This window comes from Ictalurus punctatus, chromosome 18, assembly GCF_001660625.3.
Source record: "Ictalurus punctatus breed USDA103 chromosome 18, Coco_2.0, whole genome shotgun sequence".
NCBI lineage: Eukaryota > Metazoa > Chordata > Actinopteri > Siluriformes > Ictaluridae > Ictalurus > Ictalurus punctatus.
The window spans coordinates 1,359,584-1,381,957 of record NC_030433.2 but is presented as its reverse complement, the minus strand read 5'-3'; the positions used below and the strand labels follow the sequence as shown (position 1 = coordinate 1,381,957).

The 22,374-nt window shown below is 40.7% G+C and overlaps 1 protein-coding gene across 3 annotated transcripts; it reads right to left on the bottom strand.

Annotated features, from left to right (window-relative positions):
- Nucleotides 1-5,360: 5,360 nt before the first annotated feature.
- Nucleotides 5,361-21,983, bottom strand: ark2n (arkadia (RNF111) N-terminal like PKA signaling regulator 2N). Of its 3 annotated transcripts, XM_017492443.3 has the most exons (5): nt 21,658-21,982; nt 18,654-19,439; nt 9,750-9,827; nt 6,876-6,960; nt 5,361-5,944 (listed from the first exon to the last, which is right to left on the bottom strand). In XM_017492443.3, the coding sequence occupies exons 2-5, from the start codon at nt 19,366-19,368 to the stop codon at nt 5,779-5,781; spliced, it is 1,044 nt and encodes a 347-aa protein (XP_017347932.1). In that variant the 5' UTR covers nt 19,369-19,439; nt 21,658-21,982; the 3' UTR covers nt 5,361-5,778. The 3 variants fall into 3 exon arrangements, with proteins under 3 accessions (XP_017347932.1, XP_017347934.1, XP_017347933.1); XM_017492445.3 differs by lacking the exon at nt 9,750-9,827 and having other exon boundaries at nt 21,658-21,980; XM_017492444.3 differs by lacking the exons at nt 5,361-5,944; nt 6,876-6,960; nt 9,750-9,827 and adding an exon at nt 13,370-14,687 and having other exon boundaries at nt 21,658-21,983.
- Between the last annotated feature and the right edge of the window lie 391 nt (nt 21,984-22,374).

Below are 22,374 nucleotides of genomic sequence, written 5' to 3'. Positions count from 1 at the left end.
AAATAAAGACCAAATTCAGTTTTCGAGATTCAAGATTTTATTTGTCACATACACAGCTATATACAGTAGGCTATAGAACTTGCAGTGAAATGAAAACCTGGCCTACTCCTCCCTAGACCGTGTACGAAATAAGCAGTACGCACGTGTAATAACAACACGATACAAAGTGCAGTGTACAGTGTGTGGAGTTTCAGCGTGGTGCAGGGTGAACTGTACGGTCCTAACGGATGGAATTAATACATTAATATAGGGCATAACGTAGCCAAACAATGAAGTACAGTATTTAATAACCTAACCCCAATACAGGATTTAGAGGTTTTAATTCTGCTAGAATATATATATATATATATATATTTTTAAACTGTTAAATGGTTTAAAAAAAACAACAACAACCCAACACTTTCTATTTTGTACCATGCATAAATTAGCAATAGACACAAAAATATAATCAAATAGATATTTATCAGAGGTGGAAAATACCTGAGTAATTTTACTTCATTCCTGTACAAAATAATACATGTATAATTTAGGCATATTTATTATTCTTAATTACTTGAGTGTTATTCAAATTGAATAATTGTACTTTTCACCTCATGTACAAGAAAGAATAAAACATACTTTTTACACCTCACCTTTTTTTTTTATTCAGAACTTAATAGCATTCGTAACAAATCACAAAGGTCTTTTCTTCTCTCGAGTTAGACTCGCATCAGTTCCGGTAGCTAACGCAGCTGTTCGCTGTTCAGTGAGTCAAGTTGTAGCGTATGGTAAATACTGGTTATTTACAGAAGATTTTACTTTTGATTAATTCATTAGCAAACTACGTAGCGTGAGTCAGGCACATTTAGCAAACTTACAGACACTGAATGATGTTTCCAGGCAGAACGGAGTGGTTGCTTTCAAACAATAATCGAACAGTTTTAGATCATTAATGAAAGATACCCTTCACGTTTAAAAAAGATGACGTTAACTTCATGAATTTCAATGGTTCAAAGCGTTGACGCTCTAACGCTTGAGTGCATTCAAAATACACCCTGGCAATACATTTTGGCTTGGATACTCCCACTTTTAGTTGAATAAGAGTTTGACACATTATCTCTACACTTATATATATATATATATATATATACACACCTTTTATATTTGCATCTTTACCTTATAAAACTGCGCCAGTTCTCAGGTACACTGCCAATTCTTTTTTAAAATAGATAATCGGTTACTTCAAGCGTCTTGGACAACTCGTAGACTCTTGTAGACGTTGATGGTCTCACTTGCTCCAATTCCCTGTAACATTTCAGCCTTTTTTGGACAATTTTTGAAGAACTAAAATGTGGTATTTTTCACCTTTGTTTATTATTATTATTTATTTATTTTGTAAAAACTAATTTCTGTTATTTTAGCATAAAAATTCAGACATTAACACTATGAAGTGATGCGTGTGTAATTATGCAGCAACCAAGCAAAGTGTTAAATAAATCCAAACTATTTTTTTTACTAAAAACTCTTAACAGTATTCATAACAAAGCTTTTCACTCTCGACGTCTTCTCAACCAGCTTCACGAGTTAGTTTCAGCAACTTTTCTTAAAAGTTTCCAAATAGTCTACAGTATAGTATAATGTTAGTGTACTAATGGGTAGATATGTCCTACATTTTAAACATAATTATATATATATATATATATATATATATATATATATATATATATATAAAAATTGACAAAAAAAGTGTCAGTTATAATGTAATTTGTATATTATGTCATTACTTTTATTTTTTGCTTCGCACCCAATCACAAACTTGAGGCACATATTTGAAATGAATAACTTTACACCCCACCCCTGCTCTATCAGTGCAACAGACTCAACCCACATTAGCATACAGCTGCAGTGGGTGCATGTGAGGGGTTTTGTCCTGAGGAGTGAACAGACCAGCTGCCGAGCCCTAACCCCCCCCCCCCCCCCCCCCCCCCCGCCCCACAGTGCCTGAAAGTCAAAGGTCACAAGCGGCTTTCCCACGATAGTGGCATGCGCTGGAATGTATTTGGTGACGCTGTGATGATTTGTTAATAATAATAATAATAATAATAATAATAATAATAATAATAATAATAATCCCTCTCAGAAATGACCTGAGCACAGACAGTCAAACAAAAATAGAAAGAAAACATACACATTAATCTTTAAATAGCTTTATTAATTTTTAAAATAGTTCCCTTTATTCTAATATTCATAATCTGAAAGAAGTAGAGAACTTGGAGAAGCAAAAAAAAAAAAGAAAAAAAAAGAAAAAACAAAGAAAAAAAAAGAGAAGAAAAGAACGTTTTAACACATACTGTCCATAATTTAAAATACTGTCAGGAAAAGTCACAATGTGAGGAGAATAGAGCATCAGAAGCATTTTATTAGGATGGTGTATAAAGTCTAATTGAACCCCAGCTCCCCCGTCTTATTGCTGTTGATCTGTTGGACAGCAGACAGTTTGACCTGGACCTGATCAAATCATTCCCTCTGTCTAAAAACCAAATGAGAGACGTTCCTATAATTCCTTTTTACATTCAGTTATCTGCTGACTACACGGTCGACGCGTTCCTCGTGTGTTCGCTGAGCCTCGGATGTAAACATCTTATCCACTCCTGTTTAAAATGTGTGTTTAGAATCTGAAAAGACACAACACGCTCTTCCATCGGTATTCAAGAGTGGCCATCAGAAAGTTTTTAAAGTCAATAGGATCCTCTGCAGCTTGGGTTCTCTGTTTGAGAGTGCCGAGTGCAGCATCCTGTAATCTTTATTATACGAACGGTATTAATAATAATGTTATAATATTTTAAGATAACTAAGATCCTTTTTTTTTTTTTTTTTTTTAACAGGTCTGGTCTTGCTCTTACTTAGAGAACATGAAGGACATGATGGAAATTAAGAATGCCAACTACATGGCTCAACAAACAAGGACAAGGTGCGATTAAACTTAAGAGAGAGGTGAGTGTGGCTGTTGTGGTGAGCCAAAAGGGCCAACAATGACAGGACATGGATCTATGACCTCTCTAAAAGGGCAATACGGGCAATCAGAACAAGGTTTTCCCCCAGCTCTGCATCCTGGTTGACACACAACTCATCTTACTATAAGAACCAAAGTGAACACTATACATTGGCCATACATTATGTCCGGAATAAAACAGAACGCGGCACGTTGTTACAACAGGTTTACAACCCAGGTCCTGCACATTTTAGCGTTTTCCCTGCTCCAACACAAACTCTACGACTCAGGAAAGGTTGTTCATTCGCTGATTAGTCGAATCAGATGTGTCGGGAGCTGGAAAAAACACACAAACGTGCAGCACAAGGTGTACTCCAGGACCAGGGTTGAGAAACTGTTCTAAGAGAATAATCAACAGCTGGATGATGCGATGCAGCGTGACACAGCCCGACGCTGATCACGTTCCGGTACGGCGCTTGGAACACGGAAGCGTTTTATTCCTCTTATACCACAGCATGTTAACGTTCCAGCTATTTAAAAAAAAAAAAAAAAAAAAAAAGAAGTTATTTTATTCCTGATCATACTTTTTAACCATTTATAGTTACAGTTAACATTGTGGGACATCCACAAGACAGCAGTAAACAGTCGTTCTCTCACCAGCGTCGTTTCTTCTGTTCCCGAGAAACAGAAACGTGCAACCTCCTCTGTCCTGAAAACGCTCCCGGGTGGAAAGGTGACAGACCGTTACGAAGCAGCGACCCCTGAACCCCCTTCGATACATCTTAAATAAATGTTCCCTTACAGAAAACTTCACCCCATCAATGATTATGTCTTTGTTAAATAACAAAACATTTTTTAAATTAATTTATCTTAAAATATAAACGTCCGGGCGACGTTTTAGGCTTAAAATACATGAATCATCCCCCCATACATAATCCCTGTGAAGTACCGGTCACTACAGAGGAACAATAACACTCATTTAAACCTGCCATACGAGTTATGACTGTCAGAATTGTTACAGAAAATTAAAATCACGTAGACACTTTTTGACCAATCAGATTCGAGTATCCAACAGTGCTGTGGTATAAGGTTACGTCTAGGTTAAAATTTTTTTCTTAGTTAGATAAGGAGGAAATTTTGTAGCCACCGCGACGCTAATATATACACTCAGAAATAACACACGACATGAGAAGAAGAGACACACACCTAATTCTTTTGCATACCATCGTGCAAAGCTAAGTGCTGCATCAGCAACGACACGCTCTCGTTTCCGCGGACGAATCCACGTCGTACGCACGCGAGACGAATATTGCTCGACTGTTACACAAACGGTCCGGGCGATTTTAGCAGAAAGAACGTTGCGGTCTTCTTTCACCGACATTCTCGCACTCAGCCTGCCGATCGGTCACTCCGCACAGGAAGCTTAATGATGTGATTGATTATGCAAAAAAAAAAAATTATAATAATAATAATTTTCAAAAGAAATTCAGTAGCCAAGAAATTAACCTATATAAAATAACCACAGCAAAAATGTATGACATGTATTTTTGGAAATATGTATTTCCTTCCTAATAACTCTCGTTCAAGCATTTCAGAAAAAAAACACAAACAAAACAAACCATTTTTAAATATTAATAGGAACATCTAATGCTGTATGATGAGAAAGAATGATATAGCAAAACTAATATACAATCTTACAGATCAACGTGGGCATTAAGCACAGTTTAAACTAGTCTCAATTACTAATTTAAAAAATAGTGACTAGAAATTTCTAAGAATTTTCACAAGCAGATGCTTCTTTGTTTTTTTTTTGTTGTTGTTTTTTTTTGACTGGCATAAAGGCCATGTTCTGTGCTAAAATATATAAACACGAGTGTGCCTGAAGATATTCTCTAGTGCAGAGAAACTCTCTCTTTCGCACACACACACACACACACACACACCCTAGGAACATACACTCAGGCAGCAGCATTGAACAGTTCGATAACACTTCTCGCTGTAACTCTCTCTCTCTCTCACACACACACACACACACACACACACACATACAAAACAAAATAATTGAGCTATTGCTATTCTCAGAGCAAAACCTGTTGTCAGGTTTCCAACACGTTACAGAAAAGGGTTGAAGACACCTGAGGCTAACACCAGGCGTAGGTGTGTGTGTGTGTGTGTATGTGTGTGTTTGCCAAAATACTCAAAAACATTTGAGATTGAACCTGATAGTCTTGTTATAAATAGGGAAAAAGGCTAATTTCAGTGCACATGTAGTAAAAAGTTAATATGAATGTCTAACAGTAGTTTTGACTAATTTTGTTCAGATATGAATTTGGATAAACTGAACTGAGCAAATCTGATGTTTTTTTCTTCTTTAAATTAAAAAAAAAAAAAATGGCAGTAATCCCACCGGACGTTGACATGTTCGAAGAAAACGACTAGCTTGTGCCTGAAGTAAGCTCCGATTCCATTACAGTACTGCTACTTGTCACACATGACATGAAGTCACACACACAAGGAAACTGAACTGACATCACCAGTGTATCTACACACACGCACGCACGCACGCACTTCTCTTGACGTGGGCCGTCCTAAAGCTTTCAAAAGACTGACGTATGACAGCGGAGTGAAAATCTGTCGGATTCAGTTCAGTTCAGATTGTCACACCAATAAAAAAAATAAAAAATAAAAATCTTTTTTTTTTCCTTCCTTTCTTTCTGAAATGTTACCAAACCGATAAAGGGATCAAATGTATCATATTTAAAAGACACTCGAGCAAACCGCTGTGTTTGAGCGCCTAGTGTGTGCGATCACAGCAAGTATCTGTGCCTGTCTTCATCCAGTGTGAGATCCACCACTTCGGGGGGCGGAGCCCAGTCAGGCTGGGCGGAGACCGCTGTCCAGTGGGGCATGGCCGTTTGCTTCCATGCGGACAGAGACTGGATGACGCCACCTCGTGGAAATCTCGACACGGCACTGGAGGGGAGATGATCAAGCGTTAATAGGACACGAGGCCAAATGATCAATGAACATTTGATTAAATGAATCGTTTTTCCACATACACAAATATTTTTTTTTAGATAGTCACTTTATTATAAGTTGGCAACTGATGCACTGTACGTCCAAAAGTTCGTACACACCTGACCATCAAACCCATTCTTCCAGATTTAGGCCCCCACCCCCCACCCCTTTGCTGTTATAATAACCTTCACTTGTCTGGGAAGGCGTTCCACTAGATTTTGGAGTTTGGCTGTGGGGATTTGTGCTCGTTCAGCCGTAAGAACATTAACGAGGTCAGGCACTGATGGTGGGGTGAGGAGGCCTGGGGTGCAACCAATGGTCCAATTCATCTTAACGGTGTTCAGTGCGGTTGACGTCAGGGCTCCGCGCAAGCTACTCGAACCCTGGCAAACCATGTCTTCATGAAGCTCGCTTTGTGCACAGGGGCGCCGTCATGCTGGAACATGTTTAATAAGGCCTCTTAGTTCCAGTGAAGGGAAATCTTCACTCCACAGCACGTGAAGACATTCTACACAATCATCTGCTTACAATTTTGTGGTAAAAGTTTGGGGAAGAACCATATATGGGTGTGAAAGTCAGGTGTCCACAAGCTTTTTTTTTTTTTTTTTTTTGCTATATAGTGAATAAACATCATAAAGGGTTGAAGATAACCTTTCCAATTGTTTATTTAAACAAACAAAAATTAATTAAAATGCTTAAAAAAACCTAAATGAAAAATAAAGCAAAATTAAACAATGAAATATTTCATTATTTGGTCAACGGCCAATAGAACATAAAGTGACTGACTAAAAATGGTAAACGTAACTCGTGTATGCTGATATATAAATGAATTTAGGTAGATAAGTAAAATAAGCAGCTCATAATAATGCTTAGGAGGGTCTCCAACCTGGTATTCTCCTGTACGCCGACAATCTCCACTTCACTGTCAGACAACGGCAGACTCACCTGGGGAGGCGCCACCTCTACCAGACCTACGGTAACACAACCAGGACAAACGTTCACTGACTATCACACTATGCGGGGTTCAGGAATATTCGGTGGATGAATAATATACATGACTTAAAAGTATAACGCTTCGGAAATAACTTTTTAAAAGGTCGATTACAGCCAGATACTTATATCTGGACACAGATATCTGGACGTCGACAGTCGTTGTCATTTAAGCTCTCAGTTGTTCCGACTGGATATTTAATTGTAAATTAAATAACGAAAATGAGCTCAAAGTGCATACGTTCAGCTTTAACGGTGAGGGTATTGTTCCGAGTCGTGTGAACAATTGCTTTTGGCACCTTAAAGAGTGGAGGATTATATCCATTTCCTGTTCACACCGACTTTGACGTCATATTCGGTCATATTCATTGTTTAATTTCAACTCCAATATACTGTGACGGACAGCTAAATGAACAAGAACGTTACCAACGTCCAAATATTTATTCACCCAAGTGTATATTGAAGTCAGCATCTGAATCTGCCATTAGACAAAGGCCTTTTTCCGAACAACTGAAGCATTCATCTGATCCTTTTCACACTGTGTCACCAGAAAGACGATGCCAAGCGTTGCGCAGCTCCTCACTTTTTGAGTGCCGTGGTTATATTCCCAAACAGCACTGTTTCTCAGTCCTGGTCCTGGGTTAACACTGCGCTGTTTTTATACAGTCATGTGAAAAAATAAGTACACCCCATGGAATTTATTTATTTTATTTTTTTTACACATACTGGGAGAAGCAAACATTTGATCCTCTTTAAAACAGCGCCTATTAATAAAGGTGATACACTATCAAATCACACATAAAACTGACATTTTGTAGTAATTTTCACAATTTAAAATAAAAACAACAACAACAAGAAAAAAAAAACTGATCAGTCAGATGGAAAGAGTAAGTACACGCCTACATTTATCACACCTTCAAATCCATTCAATTAGAATCAGGTGTTCAGGATCGGGTGCCGGTGATTGGAACCTGCTTAGGAAGTGCAGGTGGAACCTGTGTTTATATTTATACCCCTCTCTCATATCTAGTGTCTGGTGTTCCCATTGTTATTGAGGTGTGTGGTGTCATCATGCCAAGATCTAAAGAGTTCTGTAAGACCCTCAGAAAAAAAGCTTGTGGATGCTTATGAGTCTGGTAAGGGATTTAAAATGATCTCCAGATTATTTGAAACACATCATTCCACTGTTAAAATAATCTACAAATGGCGCATATTTCAAACGACTGCCGATTTGTCCGGGACCGGCCGTCCCAGCAGATTCAGCCCAAGAGCAGGCCGTCTGATGCAGAAAGAAGTCTCCAAGAACCCTAAAATTTAATCACAAGATCTGCTAGGAAGTCTTGCAACTGTTCCGTAGTTCCGGTTACAGTGACATCACACGCATACCCTCTATAGGCAAAGACCAGGCCTTCTGGAATAATGTGCTCTGGACAGACGAATCAAACATAGAGCTGTTTGGCCACAGTAACAGCAGACACGTTTGGCGCAGAACAAAGACAGCTTTTCAGGAGAAGCACCTCATACCAACTGTGAAGCACGGTGGAGGAATATGGTTTGGGGTTGCTTCGCTTCTTCATGGAATGTACAGCTTGCATTCATTGATTCAACTGCGGATTCTGCATCGTATCAAAGAGTGCTCGAAGATAATGTGAGGCCGTCTGTCCAAAATTTAAAGCTGAACTGAAAGTGGACCTTTCAACAGGACAATGATCTTAAGCACATGAGCAAATCCACCAAGGAACGACTCAAAAAGAAGAAATGGAGGGTTTGGAAGAAGGAGGTGGGGGCAGGCAGTACACACAAGAAAACCCCCAAACATCTTGCAACTGAAAGGATGGAAGAGTAGACAAAAAATTCCAGCAAGCCGACGTTAGAGACTGGTGGACACTTATGCAAAATGGTTACAAGAAGTTATTTCTGCTAAAGAGGGCAATACTAGTTTTTAATCGATATTTCATCTATTAATACTTCTGTTGAATAAACGGTTGAAAAATCAAATTTTTTGTGTGGTTTTGTTTAAGTATATCAACTTTATTAAAAGGAACCGTTTCAAAGATCATCAAATGTTTGCTTTTCCAAATACGTCAAAAAAAAAAAAAAAAAAAACAATTTCCATGGGGTGTACTTATTTTTAATAAAAATTTTTTTATCATGACTGTAGATTTCTGTGCTCCCCACTCACCTGTTCTGACACCGTGTGCAAAGACAAGGGTCAAAGTTGCAGTTTATTCTAAAATTGATATGTCTGGTGCTTGAGGAATTGGAATTTGGCTGTATCCTACATGTTCACAGAGCAAGCAGAGGGTCTGATGGACCGATTCACAAAGGGAACGGAGAGTATATATATATATATATTTTTTTATTGTCATGCCAGTGCATTACACGGAGCTCATCGGTCTTTACAGTCTTTCATGGATGAATTCTAAGAAAACCGAGAGTATACATAGACATCAAAGAAATAGATTCACTTCAACAAGTTGTCTTCGATCTTAACCAAAGGGCCAAGGCAGCTGCGCATTTTCACTCTGGCCAAAGCGGCACCACCAATCACCGAACAACTACGAGATGCAGCCAACACAGCCCTTTGTTGAGAAGATCGATGATCCCTGAGCTGTGGTGTTCTTGCTCCTGTTTCCTTTCTATCGATTCTCCCTTTGTTTCCAATGCGTCTTCATTAAAACCCCTTCATCATCCCTTCATTTTCTGAGCTTTGCAAGTGCGTTAAAACACAACGCATCTACATTTAATTCATCTAACCCTATCCACTGACCTGAGAGTGTGTGCAACTGCTGCTCCTGTTCAGAGTGCGTGTCTGACACGTCATAGTGGCCAATGACCTCCGGCCCCACTGCACAACACACACACACACACACACACACACAATGGTTTTAGTTGTAACTTACGACCACAATCGCCAACTACAAAAGCATGACTTCCTAGGTTTCTTTGTAGCTAAGTAGTTTAAAACAAACAAACAAACAAACAAAAACAATGTACACATTCTGGACAAATAGGGATGAACTTCTAATCTACCTCAAGTACCCGGTTATAGGTAAATGAAAATGCTTATCTACTGGATGCAGTTCCCGTTCTAGTCTCATTTTCCACCACTTTATTTATTTCAAGTCAAATATACACTTACTGGCCACTTTAATAGGAACACCTGTGCCCCTGGTCATTAATGCAATTATCCAGCCAATCATGTAAGTGCAAGACAATGCATAACATCATGCAGACACAGGTCAACAGCATCAGATATTGTTCACATTAAAAACCGGAAAGGGGGATAAACGTTACGTGGTCTTTTTCCATTCTTCAACTGTCTCGTGTGGGTGAGTTGGTGCCAAACAACCACGCCATGGTCAAGGTCACCGAGATCTGATGTGAACATTAACTGAAGTTCTTGGCCTGTATCCGCACAATTTTATGCACTGTGCTGTCACCACACGGTCGGTCAGTTGGATAACGAGTAGGTGTACAGGTGTTCCTGTCAGGTGAGTGTATACAACCCCAATTAAGAAAAAGGTGGGACAGTATGGACAATGCAGAAAAACAAAAACAAACAAAAGGAGTCATCTGAAAATCCAATTCACCCTGTACTCTATCGAAAGCACATTACTGACACATTATGTGATGTTTGACTTTGTGAATTTAATTAATTTTTGAAAATATACACTCATGTCAAATCTGATGACTGCAACACACTAGAAAAAAAGTTGGGACAGTCGACTGTTTAACATCACTGTAAAATCACCTTTTCTTTTAATAACACTTATTAAGCGTTTGGGCGCTGAGTGAAGACGCCAGGTGGTTAAGATCAGCGAGTGGAATTTTCCCCCATTCATCCATCATGCATTTCTTCAGCTGCGGAACTGTACGGGACTTCGTCGCCTTATTTTGTGCTTCATGATGCACCACAGGTTCTCGATGGGAGACGGGTCAGGACTTCAGGGAGGCCTGACACACCCCCATACCGTGGGCACTGACACGCCCGCATACCACGACAGACGCTGGATTTTGGACCCGACGCTGATAACAGCTCAGATGGTCCTTTCCCTCTTTGGCCCGGAGAACACGACGGCTGTTTTGTCCCTAAACTATTTGAAATGTCGACTCGTCGAACCACAAAACGTGATTCCACTGTGCTACTGTCCATCTCAGATGAGACCGAGCCCAGAGAAGTGGGCGGAGCTTCTGGACAGTGTTGATGTATGGCTTGTGGATTGTATAGTAAAGCCCTAACTTACATCCGTGGATGCAGCGGCGAATGGTGTCGACTGACAAAGCTTTACAAAAGTGTTCCCGAGCCCATGTCAGGATCTCCATTACAGACTCGTGACGGTTTTTAAGACGGTGACGTCTGAGGGATCGGAGATCACGCGCATTCAGACGTGGTTTTCGTCCTCGCCCTTTACACATCGAGATCTGACCGGATTCCTTTAATCTTTTAATTATATTGTGTGCTGTAGAAGGTGAAATACCCAAAATCCTACCGATTTGTCTTTAGGGAATGTTCTTCTCAACGTGCTGGATTATTCGCCTCGACCCGTCCTTGCTCTTCAACGTCTAGGCCATTTTTTTCAGAGGCTCCTTATATACTACGATTAGACGATCGCCTCACCTGTTTCACATCACCTTCTTATTTCAATTTCTCACATCGCTATTAGTCCTAAACCGCCCCTGTCCCAGCTTTTTTGGAACGTGTCGCATGCATCAGTTTCAAAATAAACGTTTACCTTCAAAAAAAAAAAAAAACCTATGCAGCTGATTAATTAAAACATCGAATACCTCGTCCTTATACACTTTTGTTTGTTTAAATACAAGTGAAAATACATTCACAAAATCACTCCACTTTGTTTTTATTAGCGTTTTCCATATTGTCCCAACTCTTTGGAATTGGGGTTGTACACGCGAGGCATTAATTACAAAACATAAATGATGGACAGAAATCCATGACAGCATTCTTTTCGTTTAATTTTGAACCAAGGACATTACCGACAGATCATAATACTAGGAAAACGAAAATCAAGAAATAAGAAAATGGTTCATTAGCTCCGTCAGATCTTCCATGTCGCAGCTCACGAGCTCGTTACATTTCAAAAGACTCGCTGAAGAAGTGTTCCCTTATTTTGCCCAAATTTGTAAAACGTAAAACTTTAAAGCCCTTCTGTGAACTGTGGATGTGTGTCAAATAAACGTTTTCTCTTTAAGGCCCTTCTGTGTTTATAACCAAGGATTTGTTTTTGGTGTAATTTTAAAAAACACACACACACACACACACACACACACACACACACACACACACATACATACAGTGTATCTGACTGCAGTAACTGCGAGCTTCAGTATGAACCACGGACACACACGGAAACACTTGAGAATGAGGTTAGCTTAAAAGTCCTAGCATGTCTGTATGGAGTAACTCTAGCTAAGTTATATTAATAGTATAACATCACAGTGCAGCTGTTCATGCATTATTGCTTATTATTATTTTCTGTTCAATACATGCATGTGATGTAATAAAAAAACAAACAAACAAACAACAAAAAAAAAAACCATCACAACTAATGAGCAGTTCTTCCATTTCTTCCCCAAATGACAGCGACACTTAAAATGAGTCGATTCCAACATAACCAGGCGTGTGTGAAGAACCGATTGTGAAGCATTATCAGTCCGTCCTGGTATGAAAACCAGCCAGAGAAGTTCCTTAAGACACAGACATACCGAACGGACGTTGGCGTGTACAAGAACACGGCTCTAAATGTTCCTCCACAGTCTTTAAGACTCATTTCTCCTACGAGCATGTGAATAGTAAAAAAAAAAACGTTTCGCTCTCCATCTGTGTGGAGTTGCACACGGTATACGAGTCTGATCCTGTAACATTCAGTACCTTTCAATGAGGCAATTACATACGCCAACACTGATGTGATGTTATATAGTCTGTCTATATCGATCAAAGTGCACATGCTAATTTGACTTGGATGGGCTAGATGCACACAGCGGACAAAGAAAGCCAAGATTTACGCCCTCAGTCTGTGGAAAAGATTGGCGCAAAAAGGGAGACTTGGGCATATTATGCTTAGCCTGCTAGGGGGAAGATATGCCTTAAAAAAAAAACAAAAAAAAAATTGTGGGTTATTGGTTTTAAGCATTCAAAATAAATAGAAAAAAAAGAAAAGAAAAGTAGAGGTCGTCAGAGTGGTCGTTCACAGTGATCTGCCAAAGCTCATGTGCAGGAAATGAAGTGGCATGGAGTAGAGATAAGTGGCATCAAAATGGAAGAGACGAACCGTAATGAGCGAAGTGCATCTAAAGTTTTTATGTTCTACTTGTTTACCTTTGGCCTAATTTAAAATGTGTATTTTTGAAATTTGGATTTAATGGTTCTGATTTTTTTTTTTTTTTTTTTTAATTTTAATACTAAGCCGTATACGTATGCATGTATATAGAATGTGTGTCTAAAGGCAAATCTTAACCCTAGCAATTTTAAACCAAACCTGTGGGGGAGAGTTCTCCTCTGACTCGCCATACTAAGGCTTGGTCGTTTTTCCTCATCGCTGTTAAAAAGGAACATGGATATTGACTAGCCAAGGCCACCTACGTTGTGTTCATCCTATACTCATCGTGGAGGATGACTGACTGGCAGCTAGAACCAAGTTGATCATTTTTTCTTCGTCCATATATTACACAAAAACACCAGAGGAGAATAAAGTATCTGCCAGAACTGAAGATAATGCGGTAGAATCCGTGTTTTTTTGTTTTTTTTTTAAACCAAAATGCCAGATTGGCCCTTATTATACTTTCTCTTTTTCTTTGAACTCAGAAAACCATATAAACAAAAACAATACACGTTCATCCAGGTGTGTTATATTTTGCCAAGCAGTTACTACTACCTTGGGGGTAAACCTTAGATCCGTGCAGTTACATCATCGTTAATTAATAACATCACTATATTATTCACGTGTATCATTATGTATGACCCTCGTATCGGCTGGGTACTGACGGACACCTCTGCGACTCGTGTTCGTAGCACTTGGGGTTAGTTCTGAGCGTCTTGCACGTGCTTCTGGTAAACTGATGGAAACATTGCCAGCTCCTACAACTGTGACATGAATAGATTGTATTTTGTCTTACTGTGAAATTGCTTGGAATAAACTCATTTGCAAATAAACAAATGTAAATGGAGGGAGAGAGATAGAAGGATAAAGAAGACAGAAGGAGACCTGAAGAGAACGTGAATAATGGGAAAGGAAAAAAGAAAAAGGAAAAAAAAACGCATAAGGAGATAAAATAAGAGAGGGCCTTGTGTACTGTATCCAGCATCGTTGGCTAGAATGTTTCCATTTTGCGCAAATATTTATTTATTTTTTCTCTCTCGCATTTTCTCAGTAGCTCAGCACATTGTCCTGTTACACATTTAGGAGATTGGGATCCAGGACGCAGCTGTGAGCAGAGTTCAGCGTGGGGGGAGAGGCATCATTGTTCAGACGGATGATCCGATAGGCCGCTGACGTTTCTTCTGAGCCGACGTGACTCTGCCCTTCCGGATTCCCACTGTATGACGACTGATCGACGTCGTCACCGGAATGGAGACGGCTAATTCTTCCCATCCACGCACGGAACCTTTCCTCTGTACGCCTCTGGGCGGCGGCCACTCGTGTCAGCGCTTCCTCCAGGACTCCGCCCATGCTGTTTCCACGGCGGCCAGCTTAAAGACAGACAGCAAGCGCCGAGAACACACACACAGACAAACGTCAGGCACACACTAGATAAACGCTGGACTTCACGGCGGCCATGCTGACAAGCTTAATGGGGGTCATGCAGCTTTCACGGTGCATTCTGGGTACTGCAGTATGTTGCATGAACATGTCACAATAAGAATTGGCAGTTTTTCTTTTTAAACATTCCCTCCGTCAGAAATGTCCTCACGGGAGTCATGTATATGTAGATTTCCAAATACAACTCATTTTAACAAAACATACATATACATATATATCCATACATATACACACACAGCAAGAAAGCACTAGCTCTAGACTTAAATGTGCTAACTATACCTAAACTGTACTTCATGAGGGGGCAAAGGTACGAAGAAAAAAAAAAGGCCCAGAATACCATGGAAATGTGTATGTATAATGAATCATAGGAGAAAAACAAAAAAAACAAACACAATCCAGTCCAAGTTTTACAAATTCACAAGATGTACAGCGCCATCTGTTGGGCTGCTGTCAAATCTCGGAAATTATGGAGGAAAAAAAAAAAGGATGCAAAGACAGATACGCCAGATTGGTGGCATGGAAAAAAGATACACCGTCAGGAGTGCTGTGTGTTCTGTAATATAAGAGAAGGAAAGAAAGAGACCACCCGTTGTGTTGGCGTAGTGGGATCGGACACCTCTGAACGAGTTTCTGGAGCGGTCATTTTGTCTGCTTAACAGCTAATAACCGACCTCCTCGTAAGTCAAAAATCAGCTGTGGTATTTGACATTATTGAGTGTAATCGTCTCATCTAGGAGCCCGTGTCCAGAGAATCCAGCATAGCCGTCTCAAAGACCAGCTACATGCACCGTCACTTTAACACACCGTGATCATGGATCTTCTCTCAATTCATCTCCCGCTCCATCGTGGAATATCACGTCGTCATATTCCAATTACAGCAGAGGCCACAGAAAATGGAAGTTTTGCTTTAGATTTCTGCAAACGTGCGAGTAAAAGTGTCCGCGCTGAGGTGCACAGAATGAGAATCTTTACTACGCCTGCGTCGCCGTGCGTCGCCGACCGAACGCGACTTAGTCGAGCATGAGAAGATGAATTGAGAAGAGACTCGAACGAGACCCGACACGAAAGCACCGGCTGGCGACGAGACGAGCCGTCTTCAAAATACTACAACACCTGTAAAGTGACCGGTTCTTGGAGGGATTTACTGTTATACCAGACGAGGCGCTCGCACAGTTCAGTTCCCGAGCCTGCCAAAATATAAATACAACTCAAATCAATTGTAAAAAATAAAAATCAAGTGCAATATAGACGGACAGACCGACAGCTAGCTAGATAAATAGACTGATGGACTGATCATTAGACCTTGGTGTATGGGAGAACTCAATAAAGTTAGCACAAAGATTATAAACTACCACCAAAAAAACAAACAAAAAAACCCTTAAGTAAACTTAGCTGCTGATTTCAAATAAATGAATAAATACATAAATACTTCACCCTGTTCAAAACATCGGGGCATTACTAGGCATTTTTCCTTTGGAGTTGCTCCAAAATCCTGGAGTCTAACGTAATGGAGAAAGGAGTTTAAACGCAGGATATACACATCTATATTTATTGATAGATATATATATAGAGAGAGAGAGAGGAATATACCCATAGACATACATATAGATTAAGTAAGGTCATAACCATCATTTACAAGCGTGTTTCCCAGCTTTACATACGCTCGCTTTCACTTCTGCTCAAGCTGGGTGCATTTTTTTGACGTTTGCATTTCCAGTGATGACATACAGACACTGTGGAAAGTCTTGCTCACTTGGTTTTCATGGATGAAGCTTTGGGGACAATCATTTACATTCACCAGGCACGTATGAAAATAAGCAATAGGACGCACCTGTCTGTTTCTGTGTGTGTGTGTGTGTGTGTGTGTGTGGGCGCACGTTTTGAGAATTGATTTGTTTATACGTGTGAGGAAGAAACCTCAAGCATCAGTGCTGTGGGGTTTTTAAAAAAAAAATTAAAAATGTATGCGCAGTAGTGTGTGTAGGTGTATGCAAGACTAATCCTGCATATTTAAGGCTTATTCACGCTGAACGTGATCTCTTCACACGGTAAAAGAGCACGACGAGATTTTCAAATGCACACGTGCGTGTTTATAAACGGCTACAAAGACCAGCTGCATTATTGTTTAAAATATAAAATCCTAGTTTATTGTTGTGTAAGTAAACCTACAGCCAGATGGGGGTTGGGGCCATTTGCCTGGAGCTTGGGGATGAGCTCCTGTATGAGATGATATTGCTTTTTTATTATTATTATTTATTTATTTATTTTTTTAAATGAACAGATTCAGAATGTTCAGCGTGAATATGCCTTTAAAATGTCGAGAGCAGCCGGCATGGGGTCATTCAGTCAACATGCACCGAGAGACACGATGTATGTGTGTGTGGGCATGTTTTTATATCTTAGCGGGGAACAAATGTCATCACAAGGAAATCTGACAGTTGCAACAATGCACAAGGAACGTGACTTTTTTTTTTTCTCCATTCTTTCATTTAAAAATTAAAATGGTGTCCTTAAGGTGTAAAATCACAGGCTGAGCTTCTGATCCACTTTTCCTACCTCAAGCGAGACGTCGAACGCGATAAAGCTGTGCCATGTAAATAAAGGGACTGTTTGGCAAGCAGTTCGAAGATGTTTCATTTTATTTACGCTCGCTGATGAGATTTAGAAAACCGAAGCCATTGCTTGTGTAAAATTTAAAAAATTTAATAAATAAATCTGACCATGAAAGCAAAATTTTAAAAATATATATATATATATATATATATATATATATATATATATATATATATATATATATATATATATATATATATATATATATATAGACGTCTCACTGGTTCAAAGTACGTGACAATAGACTAAAGTGGTAACATAATTCCCCGCAAAACATAGCCACTTTAAATTCTCTAATCTGCGGCGATAAACGAACCGTAAACGATTAAGGTAACTTAATGTAACCAGTGTGAACACGGGATACGGAACTCATTTATTTGCCCTGCCACTTTTTTAGCTTTGCTCTTGACTGACTTTGCTCCCTGTACCCTTTTCTGTTTAGACACGTCCGTCTTCTACAAAGAGTCATGTTTCATTTCTACATGAACGTTTTCTGAACCGAGTCCACTGGGGACGCCGACGTATCACACGACAGCAGCAAGGATACAGTCGAAACGTTTCATGGTACGGTAACCTGGTCTGAAAACATCGCGGTTTAACGGTATCGCCGTATCGATCCAGCTTTTAAAATACTCGATCCGGCGGTGAAAGTACAAATTAACGTGCATTGTGAAATCGTTTTTCAAATCTTGGTTATATGTGCACAGCCTTGTCCATATACCGAAACAAAGAGAAAAGAAAAAGATCAAATCCCCTCATTTTTGTTCTTTCTTAGAAAGATGTCCTGAGAGCAACTTTTCTATAAAATCGTCTACATTGTCAGTATTCATCAGATTGTTGTCATGAGCTTATAGAGGAAGTGGCTTTGAAGAAAGGCAGCATGCTGAAAAACAAACAAAAACAACAACAACAACAAAAAATAGCGTGGCAGTGTGTACCGCTGCTCAGCCAAAAATTTACGTTTTTCCAATTAGTTATGGTCGGCAATGTCAAAGACTGGTGAACAAAGGTAACAGTAGAAAAAGGTTTTAGTCTGTGGTGAGGTAACCATCTGATCACACATCATGACACCATGACACCATCTCCTATTACAGTGTGTGTATATAAGAATTATGTTTGTTACCTGAGATGTACGAGTTATGACTACCGATACTGCTTTCGGGAAATGAAGTGCACACTGTGAAGATTAATTCCCCCCAATTCATCTCAGCAGTATTCAGCAATTAGTGTGTGTGTGTGTGTGTGTGTGTGTGTGTGTGTGTGTGTGTGGGCGGACACAATACCTGGAGGATGCAAACTGCCTGTCCCTCCCTCGTTGTCAGAAGATGCTGTTGACGATGATGTAGAGTGTGCAGTGGCGTCGCTATCACTAGTGCTGCTGTCCTCCAGTGGGCGGGACTTACGCTTGGCAACCGCCTCCCGTTTCTGCCTTAGCAGACGGATTCGCTCTTTATGTCTCTGGCTGCGCTTGCCCCGCTCTCGGGTCCGACCGCCGTTCGCCTGCTTCTCCTGACAGCGGTTTTTCTTGGCAGCCATGGAAACTCCAGCAGACGCGTCGCTCTCGGACCGTGACCGGCGTGACGACTTCCTGGGAGCGGGGTCAGAGCGAGAAGAGGGGACAGGCTGCGCGTCAGCCAGTTCCAAATCCTCTTCCTCAGCTGAGGAAAGCGTGTCCGAATCGCCGAGATGACCAGAAGACGAGGGTGATCGCAGGCAGGCTGAGGAGTCGCTGTCCTCTTGTGGGCAGATCTGAATGGCCGAGCTGGCAGGGTCTTTTTCTGGTGGCACAGCCTCCGGGGAGGAGTCTCGGCGCAGCTCCTTCAGCAGGCAGGGCATGGACATTAAGCCAGGGGGCAGCGGCATGCTAACGGACTCCTCACAGGTAGGAGAGCTGGAGGACAGGGCTTCAGGTTTCAGGGACAGATCTTGGTTATCTGCTGTGGCCCCGCATAATGTGGGGTAATCTGAAAGTTCAGTGGCCTTCTGGCCTTCAGCCATCTTTAGAGGACAAGGCCAGATGGGCGGAGTCTTCGATGCAGCGGCTGCTAGGCGATTTGCTTGTTGCAGACCTAGAAATGAACATATTACAACAGATTAGGTCCGATACATCGGAATCGACCTAAATACGTGATCGCCAAATCTCGCTACATTCACTGGGGGTAAAATGGAAAATAACACGTCGGTTCTGTATGAGTACACGTCACATTTACATACTGACGTGTCTCATGTTAGACACGGGGAAGATCTTGCTGGACACAGTTGAGTGCAAAAGTTTGCATCTCCCATAGTGTCTGAAGCAGACAAAAGGCAAATGTGCATCTATTTTCGAACTATCGACAAAATGAAGAATTCATATTCAAATGTTTCAGGCTTTTATAACATGTAAAGAAGAACGCGTGGCCAAACAATCTGCCAGAGTTACAGCAGATACGTAAGGGGGGGGGATTATGTATGTACACAAACTGAGGATTGAAAAACTGTTCAGAGCAGACCAAAAAAAAGGCAATTATAAAGGCAAAGGGTGTATAAAAGGTGGCAGCCAGTATCAAAAACTGAATAACATTACTTTGATTGACATGCCATAACATTATAGCATGTGCAGGGTTGGTTTTTAGGATTATACAAATCTTACACATCAGTCAGTACGTTTACACGGACAACGGTATCCCGATATCACCCCGATTAGACGATACTCTGATTAAGAACACGGCAGCGCTCGACCGTTTTATGACAAACAAGAGAGCACGGCTGCGTCCCAAACCGCGTACTTACCTGCTATACAGTAGGTGAAATACGTGTAAGTAAGTACGCGGTTTGGGACGCAGCCCACGGCTTCAAGCAGTCGTCTATTTGAACATATAGCACGACAAATAATTACCTGCACTCGAAGCGTTCGTAAAGTTAAAAATAAACACACCCAAAACTGTATACGGTTCCATAACGAAGACGAATTGTATGTCGATACGTGAAATTCTGGAGTGAACTTCGGACGGCGTGGCGACGTAATGACGTGTGCCGTTAATCGATCTATGTTCTAGAACGTGTAAAACGGGAACATGAAAGGAACATTCTAAAAGCGACTCATGTAAACACCTTAATCAGAATACTGCCTTATTCAGAATAAGGTCGATCGTTAAGATTACCGCTGTCCACGTAAACGCAAATCAGTGTTGAGACTGACCTCGCAGTTCAGGGAATCCAACGCAACTCGAAACCAAAAGCTATCCAGACTGCGCTCATTGGCTTGCGAAGGTCTGCGCTATCTAAAAACCGTCTGCGCTTGTCTGATATGTTGGCGTTACACGCTCGACATGCCGTGACGCTCCCGGCTTAATCTCCAAAACTAAATCGGAGCGAATGGCAGAAATGTGCCTAGTGTTTCAACCGTCAGCGTCACTCCAGTTTTCGTGCTGTCCTGAGGGTATGCAAACTTCTGCACTCTGCCAAACAGTGCATTCAAATGATCCAAAACACCAGGGGGAATGAATCACAGAAAGATTCCCTGATGTCATGCACAACCCAAGTTTGAGGACATGTTATTTCATAACATTTACACTGATGGACCTTGCACATGGATTAATGGAGTGCTACACCTAAACTGAAGTCCTTATATAGAAGAGAGAACAGCGAAGCGTGAATTATCAACCTGTCGAGTGCACCACACTACGGCGGGGTGTAAGGTACAGTATTTCATACCCTGTAATTCCAAACCAGGCGACATGGCACGCGGATCTATACATCATGTATGAACAATACCCGGGCGCGCAGACTGCGCATGCGCACAACTCACAGACTATTATTTCACTACTTCTTGACTCACTCGTCCTCTGACACGGTTTCTTAACTGAGTTTACTACACAATAAAACTAACAGAACGGAAACACCGCCTGCGCCTAAAATTCAGCGCAAAATGAGGGATAAAACAAGTCGTACTTTTAAAGCTCTGCCTTCATTTGAATGCACCGATAGCCTTTTTTTTTTTAACTACACGTTAAAAGGTTGCGCGCGCTATAAATGTTCATCCTGTATCTCGATGCACCCATGAGCTAATTCTGATAGCGAACTAACTAGGGCCAAATAAATAAATAAATAAACTACAAAGATGTTTAAGTAACAGGTCGTCGAAGAGACTCGCCGACCGAGAGTACGTTTAAAACCGCACAGTTTGGAAAGGAAATATGAAAGACGTTTAATAAACAGTAGCCTAGCTAGGGAGGCAGCTCTTTCGCCTCTGCTAGTTGCCTAGCTAGCTGCTCAGTTAAACTGCTGAGATAAAATGTTGCGCACCTGTATTAAACTCCACCTCGGGTGTATATACTTCTTAGCATCGTGTTGTCCTTTTTCAGTTGGCACTTGCGTTAAAACTTCAGCATATATATGTGTTTTAAAAAAAAAAGAAAAGGAAAAAAAAGAAGAAGACAAAGTTTAAACTACGTGTTTGCGGCCCCCGGTAGTCCGCGTCCCGGCCCCTTTAGCACAGTTGGCTACTTCACAAAGGCCGAATCCCAACTGACTTCATTCTTCCTACATAAACGCACTACATAGGGTATGAAATAATAGCCTTTTACGCACTGTGTAATGCACTATTTGTCCACTAAGAAGCCATTTGGGATTCTGCCAATGTCCGTGTTACTCGTCAAATGAATGAAGAAGGCGCTTCCTGCCTATCCTTATTACAGCTACAACAGATAGCGCCACTCTGCGGTTCGGAGCAAGTTTAAACGTATGTCTGCAAGTCCAAGTGTAAATGTGTGTGTATTTTATCCTGCATTTTCCAACATTTACATATGTTCATCCTCTTTTTCTTCTTCACCTTTCAGTCACTTTCAGCAGCCCGGTAGATCAGGAGTCTGTTCTAGGAGTACTGGACATGAGGCAGTCCATTGCAAAGGACCACGCTCAGGACTGAACCGTTTTTTTTTCTCTTTTAATATTCCCATACCTTGTAACACCAACTTTGGTAATACAAAAGTACCATGAATAACCATAAACTGAATTTGGAGG

Coding starts and splice junctions, on each gene's coding strand:
- ark2n (XM_017492443.3), bottom strand. CDS start 19,368: ATGGCTGAAGGCCAGAAGGCCACTGAACTTTCAGATTACCCCACATTA. Junction 9,828..18,653: donor AGGCAGTTTGCATCCTCCAG/GTATTGTGTCCG, acceptor TGTGTTGTGCAG/TGGGGCCGGAGGTCATTGGC. Junction 5,945..6,875: donor GGCGTACAGGAGAATACCAG/GTTGGAGACCCT, acceptor TCTCCCCTCCAG/TGCCGTGTCGAGATTTCCAC.